General features: G+C 39.8%; 1 protein-coding gene across 3 annotated transcripts in view; it reads left to right on the top strand.

Moving 5' to 3' along the window:
* Positions 1-778: 778 nt before the first annotated feature.
* The window catches only part of crebrf (creb3 regulatory factor), a 38,659-nt gene continuing 13,371 nt past the window's right edge, over positions 779-26,066 (top strand). Inside the window, exons 1-3 of one of the 3 annotated variants that reach the window (XM_088932614.1) lie at positions 779-886; positions 18,847-19,035; positions 21,498-21,623. In XM_088932614.1, coding sequence (XP_088788740.1) covers positions 19,027-19,035; positions 21,498-21,623 — 135 coding nt within the window. In that variant the 5' untranslated portion in view covers positions 779-886; positions 18,847-19,026. The remainder of the gene's footprint in view (positions 887-18,846; positions 19,036-21,497; positions 21,624-26,066) is intronic. The other 2 variants (XM_088932613.1, XM_088932615.1) reach the window with 2 other exon arrangements.

The following is a 26,066-nucleotide window of genomic DNA, read 5'->3' as shown; positions in this document are numbered from 1 at the left end:
GGGTAGAAACAGGGCTACTGTGACCCTGAATAAGAAAAGCAGTTTGGTGATGTGTCATGAAATAGGAATACGCTAGGCTGCAGAGTGGAAGCAGGTCTGGTCAAGTGACTCAGACTGCTTGGCTTACAAACAGCAAAATGCAGAAATACAATCGATAGGAGAAACAGGATGAGCGTGATGGCCTGGTTACTAATTTGTCTGCTTTAAAAATATTCAAAATCAAAAAGGAGTGGGAAGGCTCTTTTTGTTAAATATGTGAGTGGGAAAAAGTGAAATGATTAAAATCATACAAACCTTGGCAGTATGATGCATTTATGCTATCTATGAGATGCTTTTCTCACTGCAACAGAAAATGACAAAACTACTAACCATGTGACATGACTACTCCACGATCATTTACACACTGTTTGTGTAACAGAAATGATCTCCATCCTTCTACGGGAGGAAACGGGGGAAAAACCACACCGCATCACGTTGGCTCTGTGAAGCCGACACAGAGAAATATATATCCTTTCTGTACTGTTATGTAACTCCATATGTAAGTCGTCACATAAACAGTGTTTTAAAAAAATTCCATTAGTTTCCATGCATTTCTAATGGTTTCGTCACACCCTTATGCATTACGAGCGGGGCACCTGATAGGGGGGTTTTCGCGCTGATTGACGGCTGGGACCAGCGCTTGTTTTGGGGTAATCCTCCAGCGGCGCTGCGATTGGTCGCCCGGGGAGCACGTGAGGGGGGAGTCACGCGCTTTCCAGGAACCCGTCAGGAAGAAGATAAACAAAACAAACCAGAAGGGGAGACAGCGTGGACACCATAGAAATGGCTAAAAACACACAAATACTGGGCTAAACGACACTTGGATAACCTTATGGGGAGTCTAAAGGTGAGTAAAGTGGCTTTTCAATCTCCCCCTAACTTGCACGGATATAGTTCTGCCTCAACAGCAAGATTTTCTTTCCTTTTTTTTTCTTAAACAAATTAGTATGTACTGTAGGGGGAAGAACGGAGGCCATAGTTATTCAGAAACGGGATTTAGTTCCTGCTGAAAGCAGAGTAGTTGTGCTGTATTTTGGAGTTGAGCTGTCCCAATGACATTCTCTTTTTGATTATCGGCAGTAGTACCGACTTTAGTAATTGGGATTTAGTTTCTGTAATTACGTAAATTGCACATTTGATCGTATTTTAAATACATCCCATTTATTTCTTAACTTACGCTCAACACCTGGGACAGGTAGATGCATCCTCTCAACTTTTGTAATGCATATATCTTTTGGGATGGGATGCGCGAAATGCGTTTATTTTGTAGCTTATCGATATTGTCCGAAAAATATCACGTTTTTTTTAGTAATGCAGCTGCATGTGTTCAATATGGTGTTGTATTTTTAATCAAACATCGTTTTAACAAGTTTATTTGATTGCAAGGTAATATGCTCTGTTTGTTTTTATATTTTCAGCAGTTTCTAAATTCAAGTTTATACAACTTGAGGGCAGTTTTATTTATTTTTTTTAAAAAAAGCAACGCAAGCTGTTACCATTCTTTGAGAGTACACGCCCCCCTCCAGAGCCACAGCGTTTTAAAATGTCACAGTAACACCAATGTGAAAGGTTATTAAACATTTCTCTTTAGATCGGCGTTCCTAGATGATTTTGGCCAATGTCAGTAGAAAGCTCCAGTAAGAAGAAAACGTTTTTGTATCGTTAGCTATTTCTAATATTCTGGGTGTTTTTTTTTAGCTAATGGCTGGTTACGTTTGATAAAGAGCGGATAAATAGGTGCTCCGGAAATGTTAGGACGTCTTTGCTATGCGGTTGTTCGTAGGCACCGGGCTTAATTAAACGGATGAAGCGCTGTTTTCAACTACTTTATATAACGAAATAAGGCCCTTTAAAATTTTGTTTATACTTTTTTCCTCAGCCCATCCTGAAATGGGTGGGTGTGTTGTCAGACTTCTGCCTTTGATAGACAACAAGCCGGTCCAATCCAAACGCCTGAGGAGGCGGAGTGTGGATAGTTTTGACCCAATAGGATGCGAGAATAGTGAGGAAGGTGTTGATGCCTCGCTTCGAGGTTAGGTTGACGTTAATATTTGTGTTGGAGGCCATGTTGAGTTCAAGGCTTTGGGGGAGTGTTAGTAGGTCAGAACTTAATAGAGTTGGGTATTTCGGTGCAAAGACTGGAATTAAATTTCGAAAGTGCTGGTTTCCCCCCATCAGTACATTCACGGAGCTAAAACGACGATCAAAGACCCAAGACGCACACATTTCAGTGATCAAAACGCTGACATAACAGCTGTGTTTTTATAGGTCATGTGTAGCTAGGCTACGTAACACTACCGAGGAATGTGTCGGTTTTGAATCCATATTGTATGATGTTTTTGTACTCGCACTGAATGCTGTTAGTCAGTAAAGCACTCTGGGTGTCTTGATGACATTTAGTTTGCCATATACCCACGTGTGAATAAAGCTACAATTTTGCATGCATGATAGCCTAACGTTTGAAATGCGACGAATAATGAAGAATCGGACATGCGCTGTGAATTACATTTTAAAGCTAGACGGTAGTTCTGTGTTGAAATTAGTACATATAAATCCTATTTTGCGAAATGAGAAGTTATGATTATTGTTGTGTGCTATAGTGTTGAAGCTTGATATTTAGGATTTAAGCATGGCTGTTTTTCAAGAGAAACAATGGAATCTTTATTTTTTTTTTAGTAACTCGACAAATAAATAACTGAGTTGCCACAAGTTTTTTTTCAGTGTGCTGCATAGCGTCTGAGTCAGACGAGTTTAGGGTAAAGTTCATAGCTGTACTTATAAGCACTTTCTGAATTGCCTTATGGTATGATCACCACTCAAAATTTCACTATAAATTAGAGATGGTATTTTTTGTGAAGTGTGATAAATTCTGCCTCTGCAGTAATACAGGTTGTATTATGTACTATATGGACAGTAATGTTCCTGTAACAGAAGTCACTTGCTTGAAAGTCTGTTTTTTGTTAAATCATTCACTAAGAGCAAAGGGAAATGAATGGAACGGAGAGTGCAGTGAGATATGGGAATCCAAAATGATCAAAAGCGTTGCACTTTTTTGCATTGAGTCATTCATGAATTGGTTACATTTATATAGCGCTTTTCTGGACACTCCTCTCAAAGTACTTTACAGGTAATGGGGACCACCAGTGTGCAGCCCCACCTGGTTGATGTGACGGCAGCCATAGTGCTCCAGTACCCTCAACACACATCAGCTATCAGTGGGGAGGAGAACAGAGTGATGAAGCCAGTTTATAGGTGGGGATTATTAGGAGGCCATGATTGGTAAGGGCCAATGGGAAATTTGGCTAGGACGCTGGGGTTATATCCCTATTCTTTTCGAGAGACGCCCTGGGATTTCAAATTGACCACAGAGAGTCAGGACCTTGGTTTTATGTCTCATCTAAAGCTTTTTTACAGTACAGTGTCCCCATCACTATTTAGGCATTGGGACCCACACAGACCACAGGGCGAGCATCCCCTGCTGCCCCCACTAACACCTCTTCCAGCAGCAACCTTAGTTTTTCCCAGGAGGTCTCCCATCCAGGTCCTGACCAGGCTCACACCTGCTGAGCTTCAGTGGGTCTGTCAGTTGTGAGTTGCAGGGTGATATGGCTGCTAGCTGAGTCATGGCCTTGGTGTGGTGAACTGGGGCTGTACTGTTGTGTTCTCCTTATCTGGGTTTCAGTTTGCAACTGGCACGGTTCTCTAACTTCTCCTCTGCTCATGCGTTACACCCTGGTAGATGAAATAGCCCACGAAGCCTGTCCTGTGAGGCACTCGGCAGCCATAGAGCCAGTAGGTTATAGTCAAAGCACGGGACACGGGCGGAAGCCACATGGAAGTGCATTTAAAAGCGTGAACTAGTGTCACATCTTGACCCAAAGGGCTGTGGGAGTGTGGAACAAGCTGCTCAGCCATGTTGTTGAAGCTAAACGCCTGGCTGCTTTCAAGAAACAGCTGAATGAGGTGCTTGGGTCCATTAGGCCTCTTTTGTTTGTAACTGTCCGTATGTGGCGTATTTAGCAGATAGCACCCCAGGATTCGAACCCAGGACCCCAGTGCTGTGAGACAGTAATGTTAACCATCTGTGGACCATGTGGTCTCTAATAAAGGAGGTCTGAAGAAAAGAGAAATGCCAACAGAATCATCTCTTCAACATGATATCCCAGCTCTAAAGTCAGCAAAACGTATCACTTAGCCAGCAGTCATATCAACCTGCAACTCACAACTGGCAGACCCACTGAAGCTAAGCAGGTGTGAACCTGGTCAGTACCTGGATGTGAGACCTCCTTTGGCCTATGTGGGTCCTGATTCCCCAGTATAGTGACGGGGACACAATACTGTAAAAAGGCGCCGTCCTTCGGATGAGACGTAAAATCGAGGTCCTGACTCTCTGTTGTCATTAAAAATCCCAGGGCGTTTCTCAAAAAGAGTAGGGGTGTTAGCCTGGAGTCCTGGCCAAATTTCCCATTGGCCCTTACTGATCATGGCGTCCTAATAATCCCCATCTATGAACTGGCTTCACTACTCTGTTCTCCTCCCCACTGAGAGCTAGTGTGTGGTGAGGTATACTGGCGCACTATGGCTGCCGTCGCATCATCCAGGTGGGGGCTGCACATAGGTGGTGGTGGAGGGGAGTCCCCATTACCTGTAAAGCGCTTTGAGTGGAGTCTCCAGAAAAGCACTATATAAGTGTAAGCAATTATTTTTATTAATTAAAATGGTGCCAGGCATCTCACTGAGTATAGTGAGACTCAGTCTAGGCCTACATACAGTACATTAACGCACAAGTACTACTGTGCTTTTCAAATATACAGTATTTGTTGAATTAATAAGACTTTCACGTTGTTTAAGGCATATACATTCCAATTGTTTAACAAGTGCAAGTTATTTGAGTATTTTAGGTTCACATACTGTATATACCGAGCTGAATACTGGAGTATTAAACAACAGCAGGCAGTGTGTGGTTGGTGTTCTGCAATATGTTTGAAAATTGATTAGGAGGCTACGCGGTTGAAAAGGTTGGGAACCACTGAACTAAAATATTGATTTTTCCTGTGTGGGAATAGACATCTGTATATGTGATCTACGTGTTTCATATGTGTGTAAGTAGCTGTTTGGTTTAAAAGAAAAAAAGGCCCATTAAATCTTTGACATTTATTTTAAAGTTCTTTGGGTAGCGGTGAGTTTTAGCATGACTCAACAAGGACAGAATAAAGGGCAGTTTTTAGTCAGTGAAATTTGCACAGTGAGGGAAGGGACAGTATATGAGTTACTGTACCTCGCTACTTAGATATAAGGATTCATTTTTAGAACATCGTATAGTTGTGCAGAAGCGAGCTTAATGTGAGAAACTGAACAGATTTTCCTAGCTTTTAGATTTGCTGTTCCTTGATGTGTGCAAAAAAAAAAACACAAAGCAATTTCAAGCAAGAACCTGCAGGCCCACATTTTAAAGGAGGCTGCAGCTCTCCTTACCACAGCTTGCACTTCACAGCAAGGTCCCGTCTGAGTCATTTGGCACTCTTAATGAGATTGAACAGGCAGTAAAATGCACATGAATGAGATTTTTTAAATTGAAGAAAGCACACTCACTCCAGTTCACAGGCAGACGTGTGAAAAGCACAAAACGCACTGCCAGTAACCAAGGAAGACAAAAACAGAGACATGTTCTTAACATGTCACCTGCCTTTCCAAACCATGCCGTGTCAGTTTCACAGTGTACAGCAACCGCCACCTTTAAAAATAGTCATTTAAAGATGAAAAGGGTGTGAATGCTTGAATTGTAATGATTTTTTACTAACTTAATTTGGGATTGTGTTTTGGGTTTGGGAAAGAGGAGGAAAAGATTGGGGAGAGTGGCTAATTAGCAGATTGGCCTGAAACGATTGCTGATTCACCTACAGTAGCTGCTTCTCCTACATGCGTCGCAGGTGCCTGCTCTGCTTCCTATTTAGAAATGGAAGCGTTCATGTTTAATTTTAGAACGTAGAAACTCAGACATTGCAAAGTCGCTGCAAGCCGGTGTATAGAGAAGCAGTGTCCGTCTTTGCCTAACATGGCAGGACACCCCCAGCCCATCCTGGACGGTGGATCACAGTAACTGACCTTTATTACCTACAAACAGGCTACCCACTGGAGAAAATAAAACTCGTTGCTTCCTTTTAAAGTGGCAAAAAAAGAACGCGAGATGTACTGAAGCACTTCCTGTTGATAATGCGGTAGCTTTTCTTATCTCCCAGGCAGCAGCAATTCTCAGGACTGCAAGCTGTCTTTTCTCTCCGGGAGAGAAGCTCAGAGCCAGGGAGCCTTGGAATAAAGAATTCAGCCCAGTCGTGGTCTGAAGGCAGAACTGCCGAGGCTGCAGAATCTGGGCTTGAAGGGGAGCTGTTTACTTGGGCTGAAATCGGGAAGGAATATCGAATGGCAGACGCAGGCTTGCTCAAAATCAGCATATTTTCAGGTCCTGGCCTCAGTAAGCTGCTGACCGAGATTTTGGAAGAGGGGCAAACGATACTGAAAGCAGGGGAGTCCAACACGATATACTAGCATTAAGCTGTATGAAAAGACAGTCACTGTGTGGGTGTTGCTGTACATTTTGCCTTTTGACATGGAACAGCATTGCAGAGACAGCCCCAGTTGAATTGTTTTTATTTCTGCTCAAAAGCACGAGCACAGCAGAAGCAAACTGGCTTGCCGTACATCGGCATATTTGGGTATTTCTCCGATATCAAATGGGATATTTTGGACCGCATGGGGCTAATTGTTGTCTAACCAAATTATAGCTGTAGTTTACGGTTTATTTCACAAGCACGTGGGAAAATTCAAAATATGGCCAGATATCTCGGTGAATTTGGTTTAGACGTTTTATTTAAGAGGTCTCAGCAGTATCCTTCAAACTTTTAGCCACACGCCAAGCGACATTGATTAAACTGTATTTAAACATGTTATGGCCTATTTTAAGAATGCCTTAATGCTTGGTTTTATAGATTCTTTAATAGGAATAGAAGACATAGGCTCTGCCAGTCTGCTTCATTCCGGCTATCCATGACAAGGATGTGATGTGTCATCTGTTTCTGCGCCCATCAGTGCCTTGCATTAGCAACTCTTTTTCATGTTGAGCGGACAGCAGGGCCACTGGGCATGAGGTTGAGATTGTAAAGTTCATTTCAGGCTTCTAAACATGAAAGGCTTCAGTCCAAAGTGTTCAGTTTTCACTATATTGTACACTTCCCACAGTATGGCAGTGTTTGATGTTGCCCTGCACAACTGTTTAAACTGAACAGGATGGTGTGGTGGGGGAATAAGAAATATTTTTTGCATTCCCGCCTGCTCGTATTTTCTCAACTGCTTTTGAGTTACCTCGGACTCCAGCTACAATAGAGTGAAAGCTCTGCCCTATTGTGTTGCCCAGTAAATGTCTCGAGTGAACCAACAGCAGTGGAGCAATCTCAGTACCTTTTTTTGTCAGCAAAGAGGCTCACATAGTGCCTGGTTGTACATGCAGGTTCAGACTGACCAAACCTGTTGAGCTGCCTATTCCTGTGCCATACCCACGACTCACTGCGGAGCAGCTACAGATGGCATTAGCATTGGAAATGGAAATTTCCAATCGAGTTGTTTTTTTTTGGTGGCAAGTGCAAAAATTGTACGTCCGTAATCTGCATCGAGAGATAAAATTGGGAATATTGTATAATCAGTCTATCTTAATAATCGCATTAAAAGCAATTTAGAAAATGCATTACTGCTGGTGCACAGGGCCTAGAAAACCTTTTTTCACGGGTCGTGAATTAGCGTTTTCAATAACTGATTATTTTAGTGTGAAGGAAGAAAGGAGAGTGCTACAGCAGAATCAGAACTACCGTGTGTGGCTGAAGTGTCCCATGCATTGCTGTAAAGCAAAGCAACCTCTGTGTATTTCCTATCATATGCAGGTTCTGTCTTCTAGTGATTTGGGGGAAGTACTTGTTGTCGTGGGGTTCCTGGTTTAAACACTGCGTCTTCTACCAACTCATTGTTATCCCAAGCACAATAACTAACCTTGTTCTTTTTTCTCCCAATCCAAATGAGATGCAAAACCGGTCCCGTCATAAATGACTGCACAGTAGTTTTTCTTAATGAATAGGCCATTTCCTAATCTCTGTAGATTGCTTTGGATAAAAGCCGATGCCCAATGACCAGTTATTCTTGTACTTATTATTGCTTTATGTCATTTGCTTACATTTATTCATATTATTTTCACTTTTTTTTGTTTCTCAAATACCAGAGCTTGGCTGGAGAATGCCTGCAAGTTTTCACACCTCCTTAACCGAAGCCAGCATCGATCTTGACTAGTGTTTTCCTGTATTGTTCCTGTGGTTTTAACGCTCAGAAGTGTTCCTTGTTGAGTTCACTCAGGCTTGTACGTCTTCCTGCTGTGCATTTAACTAACCAGCACACCAGATCTTTAAACAGGGTCATGACCAGCTGAGCTGGCCAGGCCAACTGAGCCCCACTACTTGCCCTGCAGTTTAAAAGAGTAGGGTTCACTCTGGATCAGAGAGGTCTCAAGACTGATTGCATGTTGGAACGTCTTGGAAGACTTAATCTACAACATCCCAGGACCTTTCTTCAATTAATATGTAATCTTATTAATAAAATCAGTTCTGTATCAGGTTATAAAGTAAATTGGTCTTAGTCTGAAGTATTGCCACTTACAAGTTTTAATTTGAGTTCTTTTGGCACAAGATTTAGATGGAAAAACTACAAGTCTAGGTTATTTGGGCCTTTTCACTTCTATTTGAAGAATTATCTTTCATCAATATGGACCCGTTATCAATTCAGTAATAAAACAGTTGGAATAGACTTCCTATTTCTCTTATGGGTCATATTGCTGCAGTTAAGATAAATATTCCCTTAGATTAATTATAGTTCACAATCTAATCTTTCCAAGGCCTGGGTGGTTTTCTAAATTGGATATTGCCCTGTCAAAATTTTGCTGGAAACGTAAAAGATCTTGTCTCAAATTGACAAGTATCTCAAATACTCTTCGAAATCTAAATAACAGAGGGGCTTATCTGCCCCTGATTTTCTTTACTATTTATTTCACATGAGCTGAAATGCTTACTTAATTGGCTAAATCAAGAACAGACACATCCTTCTTGGTTAGTATCTGAATTATCTCTCTTGTACACCATTCTGTTTAAAAGATCTCCCTTTTATTAGTACTAAATCTAATTAAAAAAAACTCACTTGCCTCTGTAATCCATGCATTTCTATAATGTTGGAGGCTTGACATAAACTCCACCTTCATATATTTCAGTATGAAGTAACTCCTTCCTTAGAGTCAGCATTATGGCATAACCCAGATTTCACTATTTAGAATAAACCCATTTATTTTAAAGCATGGAAGTCAAAGGGCATTGTTAAGCTTGGGCGGCTAATTTCCGATGCAGAATTAATTTCCTTTCATCAATTAGCTCATGAATATTTTCTTCCAAATGCTCAGATATTTCAGTGCATCCAACTTCTTCATGTGATCCAGTGTATAATTAACAGTTCTCTTGAACTGACCCCAAATATAATATCTTTAAAATTTGTTGTGGAGAAATAAAATTATCTCTAAACTATATGCTATATTTATTTCCATTGATGATTCATTGTATTTTTCACACTGTAAGTGGAGTATTGAATTGTATTAAGTATATTCTGGTGATTATTGGCATAAAATCTGTTTTTTTTCTTCCAATAAAATCAGTTAATCCATTGCAGAGTTTTACATCAGGTATGTTGTACTCAAAAGAGAATGCTTTTAATGGGCTTTACTGAATCTGAAGTATGTTGACAGTGTACTCAACAAACAACTGACACTTATTTACATGCGTTTTCAAACTGCGTACCTGTTGAAAGATCCTGTAATCTGCCTTGTTGGGGACTTTTCTGGGCTCAATACCTCCAAACAGGGTTCCTCTTTTTTACTTTCTTTCTTGGAAACAGCTAAGAAGGTAATCCTCCTCAATTGGGACCATAAGAATAATTTATCTATTGTGCAATGGCTTTCTCTTAAGGTGGACCCTCTGAAATAAAATAATGATTTGATCTGGAATCCCTGTAATCAATTATTTCAACTTTGGAGGCATAGAGGACTTTTGACATTGAGTTCAGTTTTATATTATGTTTAGAATCTTGGATGAGTTGATGTTCTTTTATAAACTATCGATGATCATATAACTCCTGTAAAAAGAGGGGTGGAGAGGGAAAGAGGTTTATCTCCGTATTTATTTTGGCTGATTGTTACTATTAAAAGGAAGAGCTTGTGTTCCTGCCATGCCCATCTACATGTTTGGTAGTAGTGAGCACATTTTCAGTGCTTAACAAAATAAAACTTGACATATTTTCAGCTTCATTGCCTTTTTCTTTTTTGCTTCTGGCAGATGTATACAATGTTGGTCCCATGGTCTACTGGGAGCAGTCTCAATTTTCATGATACCAGAAACTGGCCCCCTTCACGTCACAAACCCACACACATGCATTCCTTGCAAATCACTGCATTGTTTTAGAAATAATATTTCTAAGCGTTACACACGTGATTCGACCTTTAATGTGTGTATCCCTTAACCGTTCGGCATTTGATCTTGTTTGACCTGGAACAGTCCGCCTTCTGAAGTAGGTCACTGCTGACCCTGGTCAACCAACTAAACACTCGGGTAGATGCTTTTGCCCAAGCAAAAATATGACATTCTGAATATGAGAAGGGCTCGTGTGTGTGTGTGCAGCAGAAGATGGGGAACAGGAGGATCGTGGAATTCTGTGTTAAGATGAGGATGATATGTTCCACTTCATCGTGATCCAGCAATGTTCCTGAGGTGTTCTGCACTGTGCTGAACATTTGTTTTGGACAGGTTCCATGCAGCCAATGGGAGTGCAGTCTTGTTGAAGCTGTAGAAATAGAGAGTCTTTCCGTAATTGAGATCTTTTATACAGCTGGAATAATGAGGTGCCAAGAGAAGGTTACCTGTTACAGCTGCATATATTAGTGGTATTTTATTGTCAGGTCCTTGAATTAATTTTTTCTTTGTCAAGTGGTTATGCATCAGTCTTTACTATCCTTTCTCCTGGGAATGCTTGACTTCTGCTGCAAAATAATATTGTCCAATTCTCTGCCTCTAGAATCCTATAAAGAGCTGATACTCTGTACTATAAAATACATCATCCATTTCTTTTATCTGAGGGCAATTTTCCTGTGATTATTAACCAGTGTAGTATGCGGGGAAGACTATTGTCCCCAATAATCTGTGACTTGTTCAGAAAATCTGCAATGATTGCAGTCATATTCTGTTTACCGTTGTGCTGCTTATGCAATATTTCAGCATTTTCAGTTCACTTTGCCTCCTTCATTTTTTATTTTATTCGGTTCTTGAGTGCCTTTCAAGCACATGTAATTCATAGGGATTATCTGACACTGGCTTTCAGTGTCATGCTTATTTCCTGGAAAAGGGGTTGAGTTGTGCTACCCCAACCCCCAACACAAACGCCCAACACTTATATACACAACATCCACCTTAACCGCAGCTAAAATAATGGGATCACAGCATTAAATCTTAGTTGTGGTAATTAAGATGTCATTGTCTAGGCTGGGATTCTTCTTTCCAGTGTGAAATAGATAAATAACCCTGCAGCTTCTGCTTTTTGTTGAAGTTCTCTAATGCAGTACTTCTGATCCCCATTCACATCCACCCTCTGCTATTTACTGTGCTAGTTTACTAAGCAATGGACAGGTTAACCATTGTTTTTAACAAAAATTGTTCATTTCAGTAGTCCAACTCATACATAGCATAAAATCTCTACAAGGTTATTATTCAAGTTCATAAAAGGATGTTTATCCATTTTTTAAACCCGTTCACTGTGCAGGTGGTTGATGGGGTTGGCTTTGCAAAATAAGAGAGTCCCTCCAAGCCATTTCACGTGCTCTAGTCTATGTCTCTCATCCCTATCCTGGCTCTGAAACTGTGGTTGTCCACTACTCTGCAGGAGCTCGAAGGGACAGGTTTTTCCTTCTCAGTCCCTTCCAGCGCTCCTTCACCGTAGAGAAACCCCACTTGGCTATGTCGCACTTCAGATGTATACAAATATATTCTTTTACAGCAAGTGTCAAATGGGAACCACAATGGCTTTTGAGCCGCAGCACGTTGTGGCTGCGTTATGTTAATTCGGGGTTCCATTTTCACTATGAGATGAGATCTTCTACTGACAGTCTTGGGGATAAAGGCAGCTCTGGCAAAATACAGGCAGGGGTGCTAAAAATCAAGCATCTCTACTGTTCTTTGCAGCCTGTGGATTAAATTGGCAGTTCTGACTTCTGAGACCACTGGCCATTTCCAATAGTCCATCAGGCTGCAGAAGCTATAAGCTATGTCGCTAAGATGTTCATAAGAAAGATGCTACATTCCAGAGCCTTCAGCCTTGTGGCTTTTACTTTAACCACAGTTTGCACATGAAAGAGCAGAGGCCTGTGTTCTACATTAGCCTTTTCATACCACTGAATTGTCTTCAGACAAGGTAGCCTGTTGTGCTTTGAGTTACTGAATTGCCTCATGTCTAGGTGATAAAGATATTTATATCTAAGTATCTTCATGTGAGAGTCAAACTTACTGCGTCTTCAACAGCCTCTCTCAGTTCCTGTTATCTGCAGTTCTCGTGTGAGTTTGGAGTAGGTCGAGTTGGATTGTGCTCTGTCCTCTGTCTATTTTACAACAACATACCTCCCTTTAAAATGTAATCACAACTCTACTGTAGTAACATTTATTAATTTCCCTCTGGGTGTTAAATTATTCATCAGTGATATTTAAAATGGTTGAAGTAGTTCAGGTGGGTGCGGAATTGGTTCTCACACTCCATGCCTTCTCATTTAATAACCTTTTTTATCAGCAGGTTAGTGGAGTCGCCATGGGCACCAGGATGGGACCTAGCTATGCTAATATTTTTGTCAGCTGGGTAGAAGAATGCTTCTTTGCTTCCTATACTGGCTTTGTCCCTGACCTCTACAAGCGATACATCGATGACTGCGTCGGTGCTGCTTCATGCTCTAATGACCAGCTAGAGCACTTCCTGCATCAATTCACTAACTCTCGCCCGTCCCTCAAATATACAGTTAACATATCTTCCACCACTCTTCCGTTTCTAGACAAAAAATTATCTATTAACCATCCACGACTCTCCGCCTCTGTCTATTACAAACCCACAGATTCGCACAGCTATCTCCTTTACAGCTCTTTTCACCCCACTAACACCAAAAACTCTCTCCCTTTTTCACAGTTACTCAGGCTACGTTGACTCTGCAGTGACGACATGGATTTCCAGAACCAAGCACTCAAAATGTATTCTTTTTCATCAACAGAGGATACCCCACCCATGTTATCGATAGGTTCCTCACCCAGTCCAGAAACAGCCCTCGGATCATCAGCTCGATCAGGAACTCCCCGCCTCACAACCGCATTCCTTTGAAGCTTCCCTACCACTCTAACACACTTTCTATCCCCAGGACCATTATTAACAACTACTCCATTTTACAGGGTGATCCCTCCATCGGTTCCCCTTTTTTCTGACCACCCAATCATCTCTTACCACTGACCACCCAATCTACGTAAACTTCTTGCACACAGCTACCTTGACCACACTCGGCAATCATCCCCACCAGGCCCTTCCCCTGTTACAGAACTTGCTGCATCAACTGCCAATACATATCTAACAACGCACTCATTTAGGGCCCCTCAGGTCAATTCCGGATCACCCAGACGACATCCTGTACCTCCAGCAACCTCATTTACTGTATCTCCTGCAATATTTTCATGTAATCTTCTCTATTCTCATGCAGGTTTTGACTTCACACCTTTCTTCGCCCCTCTCCACTTTGCACTTCCTGAGTGGCCGCTCTGCCCCTCCTGCCTCCTTCTCTCTCCCAGCTTTTGTTCTTCTGTGCCATTTAATCTTTGCTGTCTTCCCTGTCTTTCTCACACCCGAAGAACGCTTCACAGCTGAAACGTTTGTGTTTTCTCTCTTCTCTTTTCAGCATGGAATAAACCTATTACTTGTTTCTTTGCCTATTTAAAATGGTATGGCTGGCAGTGTTGTACATGCCATACATCTCTGTTCTGTTGAAAAGAATACTTACATCTCATTCTACAATAATGCAAATAAATGGGGATGAATGTTACATATGCCCTGGGATTAGTGATCACCTATCAGCATTGCCTGTAAATTATACTTCAGGCATTGTTAAGGCAAAACAGTCAGTGGCTATGATATCAAGTGAAAGGGCAGGTCACCTTCTTTGGTATTTAGAAGAAATTAAATGTTTTTCACAGACAAAAGGAATCGGCCAAAGTCAAGTTTAAAAAACATCACACGCCAAAACAATAAAAGCAGCAAACGCAGAACACTGTGGATTTGTCACATTTTCAGGATCTGCATCACTCAGGAGATTTATTACCTTTGGGCTTCATCGAGGATTTGAGTGCTGTCAGCAGCGTGACAGTGAATGTACAACATATATTATTGTATGACCCATTCATCATGATAATAGATGTGACAGTATTTGCATTGTGTAAACAGTAGCCATCTCCACAGAACACAGTACCTGGACTTGTAAGGTTCACATACTGTAGTAAATCACAGGGTACAAAAAACAAGCCTGGCTTTTTTGTTACTGCTAGAGAAAAGAAAGGAGCAATTCAGACTTGTTTGGATCTCCTAATATTAATAGTTAATTTCTCACAGTGGCTTCAGGAAGTTTGGATTGACAGAGTAATTACTGCGTCTGTTGTGGCACATTGTAGGTTGTGGGAGATGTGGTATTTTGAATAGAATATTATCCTGAGCTTCTGTGGTTCTCTACTCATGAAGAAGAAGCAAGAAATAAGCCTCATCATTTTTTTTGATATTTTGATGCAGTTAGGAATCATGATTCTTCAATGCAGTAAATTTGTAGAATTGGCGACCATTAATTTAAAGTGAGCTCTTTTAATTAGACAAATCACAATCGGTTATGCTGTTGCTCATTTTAATGTACATTTATATGCATGCACTAGATCAACATGCAACCTTACAAACATAGCCCTAATTTATAAACAGGTTCGCTTTAAACTGCAAATCCAGAGGAGGAAGGAGGGTTTTGTTTCTCTCCCTCTTTCTGTCTTTTCCAGCCCCCCTCCCCCATCTCCATCAAACCAGCTGAAAGCAGTTTCATTCAGCTCTGCTGATGTATTGTATATACTGCATTGTAATATTTACAAGCCCAGAGTACAAGTGAAACACAGGCCTGCCTCATACATATTTCTTGAACCATCACTTTCAATAGCTCTTAACTTGACCTCAGATCTTCAGAGTTGAACAGGAAATTAACTTTCTTTATTTTTTTTCAGCCTCCAATTGTTTTGCATGGCTTGCAATCTTGCGCATGTGCATTTACACAAGTGCATGTTTATTTCTTTTTTTAACATTTCCTGGTCATGCATAAATTGAAGGTGGGATTGTCATTTGTGTATAAAAATGTCTGTATTTCTTGTTTGAAGCAGACTGTAGTGCTTGCCAGCGGCTGTGTTAAGATGACATGATCCTGAAGTTTATTCAAGGCAAGAGCCCACAAAGCAAAAAGCACAGTAGGTGGAGGTAGGGCTGAAATTCAGCAGTCTCACATTTGAGAAGCAGTGAAGGGTTTTGGAATTGAATAAATTTGTAGCTTTGTACCAAGGTGTGTTTCCTGTATTGCAGTTGTATTCTTCATTGCAGTTAGTCAGGTCTCCTGGCGGTGCAGGTCTGTTCTTATTCTGGTGTGTAGGTATTGCATTTAGACTATGAAATTGTTTCACCAATAGTGATAAAAAAGGAAAGATTTATAGAAAGAAGTATTGTAACAAAAGGGGAAAGAACTTTTTGAAAATGAAAAGCATGTTTTATTATGATGATAAGAGGGAGAAACAGAAACATGTTCAGCATCAAAAGAAAGGTCATTTCTAACTGCAACAAGGTTGTGTCCAATCCTGTTATAGAACATAGACAAGTATGGGCCTGTTCACTGGTCTCTGAGCCCTAGGTGATATGTCCCAGTTTCTAAATGTTCAATGGGGCTCTAGTCCGCATAACAGCACAGCCATTACTTACTTATTTTACAAGAAAGCTGTTGATAAACAACCAGCAATAAGACATAGAATATTGTGCTATCGGGATGAGCGCACTAGAATCTCACCATGTCAGGTCCCAGGAAGTGGTCAATATGACTATGTGCAGTCACTGTCAATGGAGTTGTATTGCAACTAGGGAGGTCAGGGTTTGTCAGGCTAAGCCTTTAGAAAGGGCAGCAGGTGAGGTCCCAGGATTTGATCACGGGAAAGCTGTGCAGTCGTTTTGCCATCAGTCTCAAGAAGTGGAGTGTTGATGCTGCTCAACTCTCTTGCCTAGATCATCCCACTCAGGCCTCGCCAGCCACTGGTCTGTAGTTAAACACAGGCAGCTTATCGTTTGGCATGTCTGTGCCACTCCTGCTGGCCTCCATCAGGAAACCTTGACTCATCACTGAAGAGGACTTATCTCGGCTGCAGGAGAGGCACCTGAACTTTCGTCTTGCCCACCAACATACTGATTCTGAAGGCATTGTTCTCTGGATTAGCAAAGCATATTGCTTCCTTTATGTATTTTTCTTATTTAAATTTCACCAGACCTGGCATTCAGTAGATTAAATCATCTGTATATAACCAGCTCTTTCAGTAATGTAGTAAGTTAAGTTTAACAAAGTCACTTGAGTGTATGGACAGTTATAAATGATCAATTAATCAAGTGATGTCAGAAGCTTTTGATCAGTGTCATTAAACATAATTGTATACTTTTTAAAAAACATATATAAATAGAGTTCTTTTGATGCCCAGCAAATATTTTGGTTTTTAAGCTTTATTCTAGTTTTCTAAACCACCTTGAGCAAGGCTGGATTTGGACAGTGTTTGGATTTTCTCTAAACTAAAGCTGTTCGGGTCATACCAGACTAGGATAACAGCCACTTTGATTAAAGTAAAATCCCCTCTCCTGAGGAAAAAAAAGTTAAATTCTTTTAGATTCAAGAATTTCATTAATGCTAACTAGATCAACAAAGGAACAAAGTAAAAATGAAATTATTTACTTTGAAATATCCAGATTTCAGATTTTTACTCCCCTAGCAATGAACTTTAATAAAGATAAACCTGATTCTGTTGTGATCACATGCAGTTCAGTGCATTTAGCTGTTTTAATTGGTGGTGGGAAGATTGCCTGTTGTGTTGTTCCTTTGAGCAGTCTGTTGATTTGATTAGAAAGGAAAGATTTCATTGTACGTCCCTGAACCATTGAGTGGACTCTTTCTGGAAGATGAAGAAGCTTTTGCAGATCTGAAGCTTACAATTCCCTGTGTTACAGAAGAGAATTTCTGTATTATTTTGAGTTTTACTCCCACATGTAGTGTTTGGCTTTTCTGTAGTATTCTTTTGTTGTAATTGAAGTTTAACATTAAAATATAGTAAAGACAAAACATCATGGCGATTATACAGGAAAAGCTGCACAAATCTTTTTACCATGACAGCCAATTAACTGGACTTTTTTTAACATGAATGAACATCAGTGTCTAAACTCACAGAAACAGGAGGCGTAACAGTTTTTTTTTCTGAAATCTTTTATTCCTCCTTGCCAAAAATCAAGCTAGGTTGTGCAGAACTTCCTTGTAATCCACGTTAATTCAGCGTTTCAGTTTTGCTCCAGCTCATTTCTTGCAGTAAGCTTTTAATTCATAATTACCATTTAATGTTTAACAATCAAGGTTCCAGCTGTGTTGAAGGACTGCTCTGTAGTGGAATGAGAGGATTCCATGTCAAACAGCCCTGCTGCAATACTGCACCGAACATTTATATTAGCTTTTTTTCTTGCTTCAGTTATTTTTGTCTTGTACCAAGGTAGGAAACTTGTCTATATTCCCTAGTAAATAAGTGAGTATGGGGAATTTAACTTTATTTCAGCACTTAAACTGTTAAATGTTCTGCGAGCAATACACCCCTGGTTCCCCAATGTCATTTCTATTGAAACTGGGCCTAGATACAGTGTGAAAGGCAGAAATGTGTTTCTCAGCAGAGTCTGATGCCTGTGCAGGAGGGTGTGTGAGAGCAGCCTGTGTTGATAAATATCACAGCTGACTCTTTTCGTGTGGAATAAGGATGTGATGTCAGCAACCACAGCAGCCAGCAGTGATAGCTTTGTTTTGCTCACTCTTGTTTCTGCTGGCCGATGCTGCACAGTGCAATAATTAATTTAACAACTTATTTTAAGTGGTCTGTTATTTTAAAAAAAAAGATTTCTCTTTCCTTTTTTGCCTTTTAAAAGTGCTTCTGACAAAAACATTGCTGTTAAAAATAGCTGAAGTGTTCATTGCTAAGTCTGTTTTCCATCAAATTAATACCCTTGCTTTGAGACTGACAATATTTCTACTGCCTAGAGATACTTTGTATAGAAAGTCTTTAACGTATTTTGAAGGTGGATAAATCTCTTTTATGGAGAGGCTGAAATTCTCCACTCAGCTTTTGCTGACATTTCACAGTGAGAAATATTTCTGTATTTCAGAATAAGAACTTGTAAGTGGAAACCATAAACCATTGTAATTAAATATCAGATCTAGACAAATATTGATCTCAATCAGCTGGAGAGAGAGTCATGAATATTCTTCTCTATTTCCTGAAGATTGTAAAAGATGACTATTGAAGTTAGTGATGTGCTGTTTCCTAATTTTTTTGCCTCATTCTTTCATTCTCTTCCCTTTAATAGAAAGCAGTCAACACAGGAGGACCAGACAAGCACACTTTAATAAGCCACTGAGGCTAGAAAAAAGACTCTTTTGTGAGCAAATTAATTGATTTCTGCTGGTATAAAATAAAACTGGAAACGACTGGACTCAAGAGACAGCAGAAAAGTTTCAATTTAGACACAGAGGATCTGTGCTTGGCAATGCCTCAGGTAAGGGGCCGGAGTTGGGAGAGCACAGAACTCGCTGTATTTGGCTCTGTAACTTACACATACTTATCTTTTCATCTACAATTTAGCTTTTCATTTGATCTTCCAGGCTAGCTTTATTTTACAGCTGGAACACTAACATAGTTTTCAGATCGGTATTGGATTTGTACGAACACAAGCTTTTCCTCAGGTTATTTTATAACGAACAGTAAATTCACTTATTTTTAATAGTGTCAGAAGCTAATTTGGCTGGGAACACACACTGCCTTCCAATTTATTCATACCCCTGATGAAATAGGAATAAAAACATCATATAATGGAAAGAAAATAAAGTTATACTTTAATCTTCATATCATTGCACAGGGCAAAGACAGAAAACACAAGGGTCACATTATTTCACACCTCTGTAGTGAGAGTTTTGTAAATCTTCCTCTTGCAGGGATTACCCTGATAAGGCGCCTCCTGTAGTGTTCTGTGAGTTTTGGGAACTTCTGAGTGGTAACGTTTAACCTTCCCACATATCGATTAGTGAACCGCCTTCTTAACTTCAAACCACAAATGTTTGATGGATTAATGTCTGGATGTTGAGATGGTCAGACAAAAACATTGAGTTTGTGAGCAGTTAACCATTTCTTTGTTGATTTGGATATTTGGATTATTGTCATGTTGGAATGTCAATTTTCGGCCAAGCTTGAACTTCATGGATGAATGAACCAGGTGTCTGGCCAAAAGGTTCTGGTATGTGTTGGAGTTACCAGTATAATAGTAGCCTCAAATTTTTTAATAATGGACATTGCAGTGGAAAGCAAATTCTTTTATAGCTGTTCAGGTGGGTAGCTCCGTCAGCATGCGTAGGCTGCAAAGGAACAAGTAATAGGTTTATTCCATGCTGAAAAGAGAAGAAAGTAAACACAACCTTTCGGCTGTGGAGCCTTCTTCTGGTGTAAGCAAAACCTGAAGAAGGCTCCACAGCCGAAACATTGTGTTTACTTTCTTCTTTAATCAGCATGGAATTAACCTATAACTTGCTCTTTTATAGCTATTCCCCAACTCCTGAAAGCTCTCTGAATGATGTCCGTGTGTTACCTTCTTTTACACACCAGGGGAATGGGAGACCTTAAGATTTACAGTAGTGCCAAAGGCTGCCATGGCACTTTCAAAGAGCTGTTCATAAGAAATCCTGTCATAGATATTTGTTGGATTTTATGTGAAAGATTATTTAGAGGTGTGAATAAAAGTGACGCTCATGTTTTGTGAAATTCAATTAAATATGACAAATATGCAGGGCTCTCTGCAGTGCAATTATGATTGCAGTTTAATCGTTTTTGTTGTTTAAAGATGGACCCATTATCAAATCCATGACTCATTCTGTTGTACACTGCTTTCTGTTACATCAGGGGAATAAATAAATCTGGAGGGCATTGTATACAGTATGCGTCGTGTTTTGTCTGAAGACATTGACCAGGAGGTATCAAAATCTAGTGAAATCATAGAATCTGAATACAATATCATAGGATATTGTAATACCAGAAGCATTGCTTATATTCTATTTTTTTTTTTAGTTTATAGAATGGAAATTCTTATTAAATTGGACATCACCAAGGCAGTAACTTATTAAATTAAAGACGTTTGTGGGCACTCTTAAACTAAAATGCTTAATGTCAATGAGAGAGAGGAGTTAGGGGTTGATGTCTATTTTTCAGGGGTTATTTTAGGGATTGTTAATGACAGAATGAAGTAGAGCAGTCTGTGGACTAATAAAACAGAGGCAGCAGACTAGCCAGGGGTTTGGATGGAAATGACGTCTGGCTTCCAGACTGCATACCATGTCAAGCTTGGATTGCCATGCACCCAACTCAAATAAATACGAAAGCATCTGAAGCATTTATTTCCTCTCCTTTTTTTTTGTTTCTTTGTCAGCTTGTATTTATTAGAAAAGCTCAAATTAATGAGATTCAAGCATGTGCTGTCCTCTGCAGCAGTGGTGATGGAAGAGTAGGGGAAATGTGCTCCAACCATTGGGGTTAATTGGACCATCAGCTCAAAGCTTGGGTGGTTATTGAGATGGGGGCAGGTCTCCCGTTTCTTTTTCTAAAAGAAAATATTGACCGTCTTGCTTTCTGTTGCTCCATGTGTATAAGTGTGGGACTAGGTTCTTATGTTGAGATGATCATGGAAGCAGATAAGTTAAACCAGTAGGGATGGTGAGCCCATACTCGTAAAACTGCACATTTAGTTTGGAAGTTGCTCAAAGTCATACAGCGTCATAGTGGTTAACCTGCTTTCAGGGTTGATTAATGTAGTACATCTCGGGTAGTGTGGAACAAAATTGACATTATTTATATATATATATTCACAAAAGGTTTCCTTAAAAATACAGAGCTGCTCTGAGTTGATTTTGTGTTTCTTGATTGTATCATGTAGCCATGTATGATTTAAGAACTGATCTTATTTTCCTTTCCTAGCCAAGCATAAGTGGAATGGATCCTCCTTTCGGGGATGCCTTTCAGAACCACACTTTTGCTGACCAGGCACTGACCAGCACAGACCTATTGGCAAGCAGCTCCGATCCTGACTTTATGTACGAACTGGTAAGATCAGAACCGTTGGTTATTTTTTTGTCTCGTTAGTATGTGAGATGCTTCCCCTCTTGGTTAGACAGTGTCTGATACCCGCCATAGGCAGGTCTTTTATGAATCATACTGGCAATTATTCCATGTGTGTTTGGAAGAAGGATAATTTGCTGTGGCAGCTGCCTACTTTGTCTTTAGCTTAGACAGTGGGTTTACAGCTCTCTGTTCGTTTTTTGTCTGCTGCTTCTTCTCCTTTCCATTGGACATTTTAAAGACCCAGCCTTATGGTGAACACATCATTAATTGTCAGACAAAAGCAAACCCTTTGCTCTTTGTGTACAGATCAGTAATGGGATGTGAAATCTCCACATTCCAAAATTTAGATGGGCAAACATCAAAACAGCAAGCAGGTTATTTTTGTTGAAAATCCTGGGAAAAGGAAATGGTAGCTGATAAAGAGACATTTTGGCTTCATATGCCTGAAGTGTCCTGGAGCCCTGGACGTGTAGTAGTACCGTATATGATGTAGGTGAGACGTATACAGTGTTAAAAATGTATATTTATTTGACTGATACTTTTATCCAGAGTGACTTACATGTGTACCCATCTACACAGCTGTATATTTTACTGGAGCAATGCAGGTGAGGCACTTCACTCAAGAGTACTTCAAGCCCGCAATTGTTCAATGAGTCCAGAGCCCATAACTACTCTTCCACATTGCTGTCTTCCAGAGGGGGAGAGTCAAATATTATATATCCCCAGTTTAGCCCTAGATGGTGATAAAGCGAGTTTGGTAGCTATGAGCAGCTCATTGGACATGAACATAATGTTATTGACACGTTAAATAGTGTACTGGTGGAGGCTGCATTGAGTTGAATTGTGCTTTTCCAGGGTAACGTTGGCAGCTGAAAGACCACATTGCCATCTTTTGTTGGCCATACGTCAAGTGATATGGCATCCAATTGCATGATGGAGTGTTTTTTTCAACGATCAATGACTTTTTACCTTTGCCGATTGTGACAAAATTCCTTTTATGTGGAGATATGAACATTATGCTGACATTTGCCGGCTTCAAGCCAGCTATTGGGGTTATAGACGTGTGGGAGGAGTCTTTCTTGTTAAACCCAAGAATTCCTTTGTGGCGGATCAAGGGAAGCCTTACGATAAAGTTCATGTGAACTGAAGATTATGATTTGTCTTTCTGATATCAATGTCTCACTGATGGAATTCTGGAGACAAGACTTTTTCCATTCCTGTATTCAGCGATTTCTAAAGCAAGACAATACACGTCCGTGCAGTGCTAGGACTACAAAGGCACCACTGCAACCAGACAACATCAAAGTCTTTCTGTAGCTTCCATTTTCTCCTGACCAACTTAGTAACTAACTCGCCAGTTCTGTCATTAAGAGGTGACTGCAGCACGTCAAAATTCATCATCTGGCTGCATCCCCCCTGGAAAAGTGGTGGAATATCCCACAGGAGTCAGCCCCAGGCTGATCAGATCTACACACCTAGAGTGTTACCAGTTACCATTACCATTTCTTAAAGGGATTTGGTACATACTGTTACAAGAAAGTTTTAATCTTTGTTCTGCTCACAAGAAATATGTGAATTAGTAAAGCTGAGTTAGTTGATAGCTATAATCACCATTAAGAATACACTCTTGATATTGAAATAGTTAATAGTCCAAACAGAAATAGTTTAGACTATTTTAATTGTGCTCTGAAACCCTTCAAATTGTACTGTGCTATCTGTTGATTGCAAAGAGATTTCAGAAGACAGAGTAAACTTAGAGGGACAGAATTTTAGTACATTATGACACTTTTAACCAGATAATACTCAAGAGCTGCATCACTGAAGGTTAATAAGATATGCTTTTTTTCTCTACGTTCAGGAGAAAAGGAACAAAAACCCCAGCTGACTTCAAATAGCTTTTCACAAACTCGAAACTGTTACTGTAGTTCATTTATTCCTTAACTATTTTCGAAACAAAGTTGGATTCGTGAGAAGATTTCAAGAAACACTGGCTGAAGTCGCAAACAAACTCATTCTCTTTGATTAATGTACACGAAAATACAGTAGTCAAACTGCTATTACTGCAAACAAACTGGTATTTGTTCTCTTGATCCAAAACCATCAAGACTTCTGAGGGTGGTGTTCAGCAATGTGTGTAATGATATTCTTGCTTCAGTAAATAGTACTCTGTCATTCCAGATGCTTTTAAAACCACCGATCTTAAACCCCTGCTCAAAAAATGTCACTTAGGTTTTTTGTAGGGAACTTCAGACTTATTTTATAACTTCCATTTTTATTTAAAGTTCTGCGAAGGTATCATTCAGACACATAAAGTTCTGCTGATGGTAATAAGATCTTAGAAAAATTTGAAACAGGTTTTCATTTTGTTTCAGTGTGCATTGTAGTGATTTGGTGTAATGTAGCAAATGACCTAGTTATGAGGTTAATTGACTAAATGCATATCTGTTTTGATCCTTGTAAAATTAAGCATTGCTTTTAATACCATGAACAAAGACATTGTGACATTTGAATTAATAATCTTAGAGAAATGGTCAGACTTTCAGGACCTGTTCATACATGTTAGCTTACATTTAACAAACAGGCAATATCTGCATCTGGACTGGTAAAGAATAATATGCGATGCGGTGTTCTGCAGGGCCCTGTCTTAGGCTCTTTATTTTAAATTTCCATGATATGGCAAGATTATTTGAAGGGAGGCAGAGTGGTAAGCACTGCTGCCTCGCAGTGCTGGGCCCTGGGTGCAATTCCAGACTTGGGGTGCTATCTGTGTGCAGTTTGTATGTTCCCCCCACCATTTCACTTGGTCCTCCAGTTTCCTCCCACAGTTCAAAGACGTACTATAGGTCAGTTGGCTTTTGGGAAAATTGGCCTTGGGTAAGTGTGTGGCGTGTCTGTATCTGTGTCCGTGTGTGCCCTGCGATGGACTGGTGTCCCATCCTGGCTGTGTTGCTGGGGTAGGCTTCAACTCCCCAGCAACCCTGAATTGGATAAAGCAGTTCGAAAATGGATGGATATGAATTGAAACATGAAACATTGAAACGTGTTTCAAACAGATGAAATACAACCATATCCTCAAAAGGGAGCTCTATTGGTACTAGAGTATAAATTTAATAGGGGATATTAGGAGCTGGATGGCTGCACTTGTTTTGCAGTTCAATCAAGCTATACTCAGCAACAGAGAGAACTGACAGAATTAGATTTGTTGTTTTTTTACCTTAAATTGGAAGTGATTCTGGGCAGTCTTTGATTCTTAACAGTGCATTGAATCATACATGAAAGACATGTAAACTAAACTATTCCTTTTATTTTTCCTTATATTATTATCTGCATACCATTGGTAAAATTAGATCATTTGTTGAGAAAATACTTGCTGCTTCTATGATATTATTTGCTGGTCTTGCAAGAAATGCTAAATCCTTGCAGCTCATGCAGAATTCAGCCTCTAGGATGATGTGAAAGACAAAAGCAGGGCACATATCCTGTGTTTGCATTGCTTCCTTGAATGCCAGTACTTTGTGGAATTGATTATAAAATTCTTGTACTTTTATTTAAAGCACTGAATGGCGTGACACCCGATTATCGAACCAAAATGCTCACTTTATATCAGCCAGAGTGTACATTAGTGTCTGCTGATGCTGGCTTGCCCTGTGTTCCAAGGGTGAAACGCAAAAGGAAGGGAGAGGCTGCTTCTTGTTAAAATGCCTCCAAACTTGGAACTTTTTACTCCCTTTCATTAGAGATTTACCCTCAAATGGAATTTATAAATCACATTTATTTTCAAAAAGGCTGTCATAAATCACATTTACACATTTCCTTAATGGAGTATCTTTTTAATATAAATAATTTTAGTCTTTTAATTTTTATTGTGTTGCTGAGCTTTGTATAAATCTGTCACACTTTGTTTTAGATCTGCTTCAGCATCAAAAGGCGCTATATGCTTTTTCAGTTTATCACCACTACTGTTAGTGCTACCAGGATTGTGTTAATGGTCAGTAAGGTCCTATACTATGTTCACTTTGTAATGTTTCCATCTTAGCAGTATGTTGCATTTCATACTGAAGACTTGCAATGAGTCTTTAAGCTCTAATTTTATTCCCATTTACTCTGATTATTTTATATTGATCTTTAAAAAATTTGAAATAATCCATTAGATTTAAGATTGGTTTCTGTTGTACATCAGTATATAAGAACAATTAAAACCACAAACAGTATCATGTATAATATTTATTCTGTATGGTGAACGAGTAGGCATTTAAGTTTACATTTTTTCCACTTTAAAGATACCATTTGATGAGGTATTTAGATCATCTCTGAGAACAAAAAGCCTCCTCCTGAATGTAAATGCTTCACTATTGTCAGTAATAGCCTTGTTTTATTATTTATGCCTGACTGATAAAAATTGAATATTTTCTTTTGCCTCTCAAG

This window comes from Atractosteus spatula, chromosome 14 (genome assembly GCF_055471065.1).
Source record: "Atractosteus spatula isolate fAtrSpa1 chromosome 14, fAtrSpa1.hap1, whole genome shotgun sequence".
NCBI lineage: Eukaryota > Metazoa > Chordata > Actinopteri > Semionotiformes > Lepisosteidae > Atractosteus > Atractosteus spatula.
Note: the sequence above shows the minus strand (reverse complement) of the source record. Positions and strands in the feature narration are given on the sequence as shown.